This window comes from Marmota marmota, unplaced genomic scaffold (genome assembly GCF_001458135.2).
Source record: "Marmota marmota marmota unplaced genomic scaffold, marMar, whole genome shotgun sequence".
Classification (NCBI taxonomy): Eukaryota; Metazoa; Chordata; class Mammalia; order Rodentia; family Sciuridae; genus Marmota; species Marmota marmota.
The window spans coordinates 6424481-6432108 of record NW_025999941.1 but is presented as its reverse complement, the minus strand read 5'-3'; the positions used below and the strand labels follow the sequence as shown (position 1 = coordinate 6432108).

The following is a 7628-nucleotide window of genomic DNA, read 5'->3' as shown; positions in this document are numbered from 1 at the left end:
ATTGGCTGGGTCATGTGGGCGGAGCCAAAAAAGTCCCCCAATGAGCAGCTCCGTGGTCTGAAAGGGCAGGGAAACAGCCCAATGAGCATCACCGCAGAGGAGCCAATCAGCAAGATGTTGCTGGGGCCGCTGTGAGCCAATCATCAGCCGCCAGCTGGAAGTTTGCTGGCAGCTGGAAGTTTGCTGGGGCTCCTTCGGCTGTGGCGCTCAACAAATGACACAAAACTTAGTTTTATGTATGTTATGGAATGATTATAAATTCAATAATTGTTTTAAACATTATGTAGGGAATCATATACTTGTAAAATTAATGCCTAAAACTATATTCCTAGTAAATAATAAGTTTTTTTCTAGTCTGGAGGATCATCTTGGGTGACTCCCAATTATTATTTACTAAGGGATGGTACTATGTTACATATTTTATTATATCATTTAACTACTATCATACAAGGTTTTATCCTTTAAATAACTTCTGTTATATTCATTTCTCTGAAGATTAACTTCTTCAAAATAAACACCTATTCATAAGAAAAGCTGCAAGAATATGATCATTAAAAAGCAACATTTTGCTGGGTGGGTATGGTGGCACACAACAGTGGCTTGGGAGGCTAAGGCAGGAAGATCGAAACTCTAAATTCAGCCTTGGAAATTTAGTGATATTCTGTTTAAAAATAAAAAATAAAGTCCAGGTATGGTGGTGCACACCTGTAATCCCAGCAGCTCAGGAGCCTAAAGCAGGAAGATTACGAGTTCAAAGCTAGCCTCAGCAACTTAATGAGGCCCTAAACAACTTAATGAGGCCCTAAGCAACTCAATGAGACCCTGTCTCAAAATAGAAATATAAAAAAGGGTCTGGGAATGTGGCTTAGTGATTAAGCACCCCTGGGTTGAATCTGGAGTGCCAAAATAAAATATAAATAAATAAAATTTTTAAAAAGGGTAGGAGATGTAGCTCACTGGTCGAGTTGCCCCTGGGTTCAAATACTGCAAAAAAAGCAATATTTTTAAAAAATAAATTAATTGATAAATACAATTCATGCAAATGTATTGCTTTAACTTGACATATTTTTTAATCACTACATATACTCACTGGTGCATTCTCTTTCCTCAAATGTAAAAAAACACCATCAAATGATTCTTTAAAATTGTCCTTTATAACAATTTTGATTAATTTGAACAACCAGTTTCTATCATCATCATTAATGAGGCGATCATAAAACACTCGGAGAACCTCATGCACAAACAGGCGGATCATAGTGTGCTTGCTCTCTACAGCATCTCTTTGAATGAGTAAACAGCCCCGGATGACGCGTGAAAAATCACGCAAGTTGAAAGTATAATGAGATTTTGCAGGAGTGGGCAAAAGATTTTCCATGGATCGTTTATATATCTGTATGCGAAAAAACACAACAAAGCAAAAATGAAAGGCTTATAATCAGTGAAAGTATAATGAATAATACAAGAAATATTTTATTTATCCTATCAGATTATATCATCCTGGAAAACTGTGTAGTACTAAGCCTAGCATAGCATGTTTCTTTTTTTCTATAGCTCTCAACCAGGCTTTATGAAGTTAAAGGAACTTCTGATACTAAGTCTACTTATATTTCCCAATTATTACAGTTGTGCCATTTAAAGATGAGTGACTGGGGTTAAATAGTTAAAAATTTAGTAGGAAGTGAAATTAGGTAATTCATTCTGAAACATTCCAAATAAAGAGGATTAAATAATTTCCCATTGACTGATTCTTTCTCTTCCCTTCCCTTCTTTTACTGTTTGTCCTTCTATTCTTTCCTCTATTTTTACTGGTAGATTATGGAAAAGAAGTATATATTTGCTATCAATATTCTGTTAAGAAAGGTGATTTAAATATTCTATAATATAGAAAGTCAAAGAAAAATATTTAAATTTGTATGCATTCTTTGGTTCATCCCCTTGTCCCAATTTCCACACATTGGTTGGTCTATAGTGCTTCAAAGAGAGGAGAGAAAAAAAAGAAAGGAATCCTTTTTGTGTCCGACCTCCTTACCTTTCCAATAGAGGCCTGAAATATAAATATTATATTTTATAAATAGAAGCACTTTTCTTTATCAAAATAAATGTATTATTTGTGTAGTACTGTTACATGATATTATTCTGTTTCAAAATAAATACCCCTTTGCTCATAGCTTCTCTACTTTAGCAGCATAAATTTTCCACTGAAACAAAGAGAAAATAACCTTAAAAAGATACAGTATTCTCAGAAACTGATAGAATAAAGCTAGGGAATTTTTTGCCTCCTGTTGCAGTCATCCCAAAATGAACTCCACTTTATCAAGCTTCCAGAAAGCTTAGTTTGATGAGATTGCCACTGATTGCTTTAAATACTTTTTTCTTTTTACCATTAAATATGAGGCTGGCTTTGGCCTCTGTGCAGGGAGCTGTTCTTTGATCATATAGGAAGTCTTGTTTTCTACTCCCATGCTTTTATTTATCTATTATCTTTTCACTACTACTTCTAAGTTATGTATTATAAACTAACTTCCTTCCTTCCTTCCTTCCTTCTTTCCTTCCAAGACAAGCATGAAGAACAAGAGGGAAGACAGGAGAAAATTAACAAATACCACAGTAGAAACCTAACAACTGGGAAAATACCTATGATATGGCAGATACTGGTTCTGGATGAATTTCTTATAGGAATCTTGTGAAGTGGATATTATATCCCATTTTAGTGGTTAAAAAACTGAGCTTCTGAAAGGTCAAATTACTTGCTCAAGGTCAATCAGTCATGAAACAGTAGTCAAAGCTCAACCCTACTTAGATCCACTAATTTCAAAGCCTGTGATTTGTTTGCTGTTTTTAAATCTTCTCTGATAACAAAGATCAAAGTAGATGGCTAAGGAAAAATGTTTTTAAAAGGGTCAACATATTACCAAAAGTGATCTATATATTCAATGTAATCTCCATCAAAATACCAACAACATTCTTCACAGAACTAGAAAAAATAGTCCTAAAGAAGAATAAAAGACTCAGAATAGTCAAAGCAATTCTAAGCAACAACAACAACAAAAAAAAGAAATGCTGGAGACATGCAGATTCCTGACTTCAAATTATAGTACAGAGCTATAATAACAAAAATTATATGGTACTGGCATAAAAAGAGACACATAGACCAGTGCAACCAAACAGAAGTCACAGAGACAAACCCACACAAGTACAGTCATCTGAATCCTTTATAAAGGTGCCAAAAACATGTTGGAGAAAAGACAGCCTTTTAAACAAACGATGCTGGCAAAACTGGATATCCATATGTGGAAGAATAATACTAGATCTCTATTTTTTACCCTGCACAAAAGTCAATGTAAAATGGATCAAGTACTAGAAATTAGACCAGAAACTCTGTGACTGCTAAAAGAATATGTAGGGTCAACAATCCAACCTATAGGCACAGACAACAGCTTCCTCTATGGAAGCTCAGGAAATAATACCAAGAATTAAAGAGTAGGAGAGCATTAAATTAGAAAGTTTCTGTACAACAAGGAAACAATTAAGAATGTGAAGAGAATCCACTGGGTGCGGTGGCCCATGCCTGTAATTCCAGTGGCTTGGAGGCTGAGGTAGAAGGATCGTGTGTTCAAAGCCAGCCTCAGCAAAAGCAAGGTGCTAAACAACTTGGTGGGACCCATCTCTAAATAAAATACAAAATAGGGCTCGGGATGTGGCTCAGTGGTTGAGTCCCCTTGAGTTCAATTGCCATTAACCCCCACCAAAAAGAAAAAAAGAATGTGTAGAGAGAGAGTCTATAGAGTGGGAGAAAATCTTTGCAATTTACTCTTCCAACAGAAGATTAATATCCAGAGTATAGAGAACTCAAAAAACTTAACACTGAAAAAACAAATAATCCAATCAATAAATGTGCAAATGAACTAAAAGATATGTTTCAAAAGAAGAAATACAAGTGGCCAACAAATATACGAAAAATGTTCAACATCTTTAGCAATCCAGGAAATGCAAATCCAAACTACACTGAGATTTCATCTCACTCCAGTTAGAATGGCAGCCATCACAAATATAAATAATAATAAATCCTGAAGAGGATGTGGGAGAAAGAAACACTTATATTGTTGGTATAATATAATCTCTATAGAAAACAATATGCATTTTCCTCTAAAGACTAGGAATGGAAACATCAAAAACCAGCTATATCAAGAATTAATAAAAGAGATAGCATCACTTCTCAGTATTTATCCTAAAATATTAAAATCAGCATAATATATAGATTGTAAAAATTATGGAAGCAGCCTAGTGTCCATCAACAGATGAATGGATAAAGAAAATGTGGTATATATACTCCATGGAGTTAGCCATAAAGAAGAAATTATGTTGACTGCAGGAAAGTGGATAGAACTCGAGAGCTTATATTAAGCAAAATAAGCCAGATTCAGTAAGTCAAGGGTTATATGCTTTCTCTCATATGTTGAAGTTAGAGAGACAAAAAAAGGAAAAATAGAGGGGGAGCTCATGAAAATAGAGGGGATATCAATAGAGTAGAGGGAGGGAACCAAGGGAAGGGAGGAAGAGAGGGAAATGGGAAGTACTACTGAATTAAATAACCCAATTATATTGTTATATTGTGCGCATGTATGAGAATGTAACAACAAATCATAAAGCATCAATAAAATACAAAATATAAAAAGGCCAAATGAGGGAAATATGTAACACCAAAACAATTTATACTGCAATACTTTCTCACCTCCATAGTCCCACTGACTATTTGGTTCCCAGTTATAAAATACTCTGTAGGAAATTCACGAGTCCTGAGGTAGAATGCCACAATTGTTGAGAAGATTCGAACCATAGTTTCATCACTAAAAGAATTAATACTGCAGATGTTGAAATGTCGAAGAAAACGGGGAGTGACTGGATTTCTTCCACCACCTGGAGGACCCATGGCAGCAATCAGCTCTATATCAACCAGTGTGATTTTACTTGTGTCCTTAAGATCATACCTTATAAACACATAAAAATTTAAACAATCTGTTATAAATAAGATGGAATTAATATAGATATCCCTAGAAATTTAATCTGATTTTAGCTTCTATAAAAGGAATAATTTTACATATGCTTTAAGTAGGAGATAATCTTTTATTTGAAGTAGAATTTTATTTCTGCCTTCAATGACACTGATTCAATTACCCAGATTCTATGATGATGATTTTTCTATGATTCAATACAAAAGGCATGATCTATGAAAGAAATAATCAAAAAGCTGACTTCATTAAAATTAAAGCTTCTGGGGTTGCAGCTCAATAATGGAACACTTGCCTAGTATGTGTGAGGCACTGGGTTCAATTCTCAGCACAACGTATAAATAAATAAATAAAAATAAAAGTCCACTGACAACTAAAAATTATGGCCCTTCATCCTATCCTTCCATTTATTTCCTCCTACATTTCATTCCAATTTGACTCTCCATTTTTCCTTTTCTTTCTCCAAACCCAGAAACATGGATGAACGCTCCTACAACCTACTTGTAGCTAGATATAGGTAGGATGGCTTTATGTCCCACTTTACCTAGGACAAATCTAGTTTATGCTGGTTGTCCAGTAAATATTAATGACATCCTCCTTTTATTCTCAGAAATGTCCCAGTTTGAACCATGAATTATACAGTTGCCCTAGTTATGGTGATGTCCTGGCTTTCTTTTTCTCATATCAAATCTAATCTTCAGAATACATAAGATTGTCTAAATAGTACCTATATGTACTTTGTTATGCTAGAAAGAAATGAGCCAAAAGAAGACACAGAGGAAACTTAAAGGCACATTTTAAGTGAAAGATGGCAATCTGGAAGGATTATATACTGTATGATTCCAATTATATAACTGCTATAGTTTGGATCTTGAATATCCTACATAGGCCTATGTGTTAAAGTCTTGGCGCCATTGGGAGGTGGTAGAAACTTTAAGAGGTGGGGTCTAGTGGGAGGTTTTCAGGTCACTGGGGACATGCTCTCAAAGAGGATTCTGGGACTCTCGTCTTTCCCTTATGGCTACCTAGCCATAAGTTGAATGGTTTTGCTCCCTGCACACTCCCTGCCATCATGTGTTATTTCTGCAAGACTGAAAGCGAAAGGGTTAACTAACATGGACTGAAACCTCTAAAAATAAGAGAAAAAAAATCCTTGTTCTTTATAAGCTGATTATTCATATATTGTTAAAGCAACAAAAAGCTGACTAAGTGGAAAAGGCTAAACTATGGAGATAATAAAAAGATTAGTTGTTGCCAGGTAGGGGGTGGTGAAAAACAGTACAGAAGACTTTTAAGGCAGTGATACTAATATATATGATATTATAATGATAGACACATGAAATTATACAGTTTCCAAACTCTTGAATGTACAACATGAAGAACAAGCACTAAGGTAAACTATGAACTTTGGGTGATTATTATTTGTCAATATAAGCTTATCAACTGAACAAATGTACCACTCCAGTGGAAAATGTTGATAATGGGGGAGGCTAGCATATTTGGGAACAGAAATTATACAGACAATCTCTATACCTTCTTATTGCTTCATTATAAGTCTAAAACTCCTCTAAAATAATCTTCAAAAAAGATATACACTTGGGTATGGTGGCACACACCTATAATCCTAGCTACTTGGAAGAGTCGGGTGAGAAGATCACTTAAGCACAGTTCAAGGCCAGTCTAGACAACACAGAGAGACACCATCTCAAAAAAAAAAAAGAAAGAAAAGAAACAAAAACAAACACAAGATATAGAAAATCCTTCCAAAACTTCTGTATAGGAAAACCTCATCAATGATCTTTTTCCTTAAATAACATAAAATGTACTATTTTGCTTTGAAAAACTAAAATATAAAAATGAGCAATTACTTCAGCATAGCTTACTTATTAAGGTGTCAGTTAATATTTACCAATTTCCACAGTCAAAAAACTGTCGTAATAATTCAATAGGAGGTTGAGCTCCATATTTCTCCAATGCAGGCATATTCATATCATCTATGAAAATTATACATTTCTTTCCCATAGGTGGTCCAAAAACTCCTTTGCGTCTCTTATCCAATCTAGCCATAATGATATTCTAAAGTTTTTAAAAGAAAGAGTGATATATTAACCTATAATCATATTACATATTTGTTATTATTATTATTGCTTATGTTAAATTACTATAAAGAAGGACTTATACTGCCAATATCCATGGGATTTTTATTAGTAGGAGATACCATTTGTTTATCTTTTTTTTTTTTGTTTTGCAATGTTTTATTCTCTTGCATTTTTATTACAACTACTTACAGTGAGTACAAAGGATGTCAGGAAAAAAGAAAGTTAATAATGAGAAACATAAATTTGTTTTCTTCTCTAATTCTCTTCTTTTTTTTTCTTTTTATCTTGCTTTATTCTTAACAGCATTTCTTTTTTTTTTAATTTTTTATTGTTGGCTGTTCAAAACATTACATAGTTCTTGATATATCATATTTCACACTTTGATTCAAGTGGGTTATGAGCTCCCATTTTTACCCCATATACAGATTGCAGAATCACATCAGTTACACATCCATTGATTTACATATTGCCATACTAGTGTCTGTTGTGTTCTGCTGCCTTTCCTATCCTCTACTATCCC

The 7628-nt window shown here is 34.2% G+C and overlaps 1 protein-coding gene across 1 annotated transcript in view; it reads right to left on the bottom strand.

The window, feature by feature from the left end:
- Dnah12 (dynein axonemal heavy chain 12) overlaps positions 1-7628 on the bottom strand; it is a 267252-nt gene that overhangs the window by 115988 nt on the left and 143636 nt on the right. Inside the window, exons 40-42 of the mRNA XM_048801012.1 lie at positions 6919-7085; positions 4733-4988; positions 1091-1390 (exon numbers count right to left, since the gene is read on the bottom strand). Of these exons, the coding sequence (XP_048656969.1) occupies positions 1091-1390; positions 4733-4988; positions 6919-7085 (723 nt within the window). The remainder of the gene's footprint in view (positions 1-1090; positions 1391-4732; positions 4989-6918; positions 7086-7628) is intronic.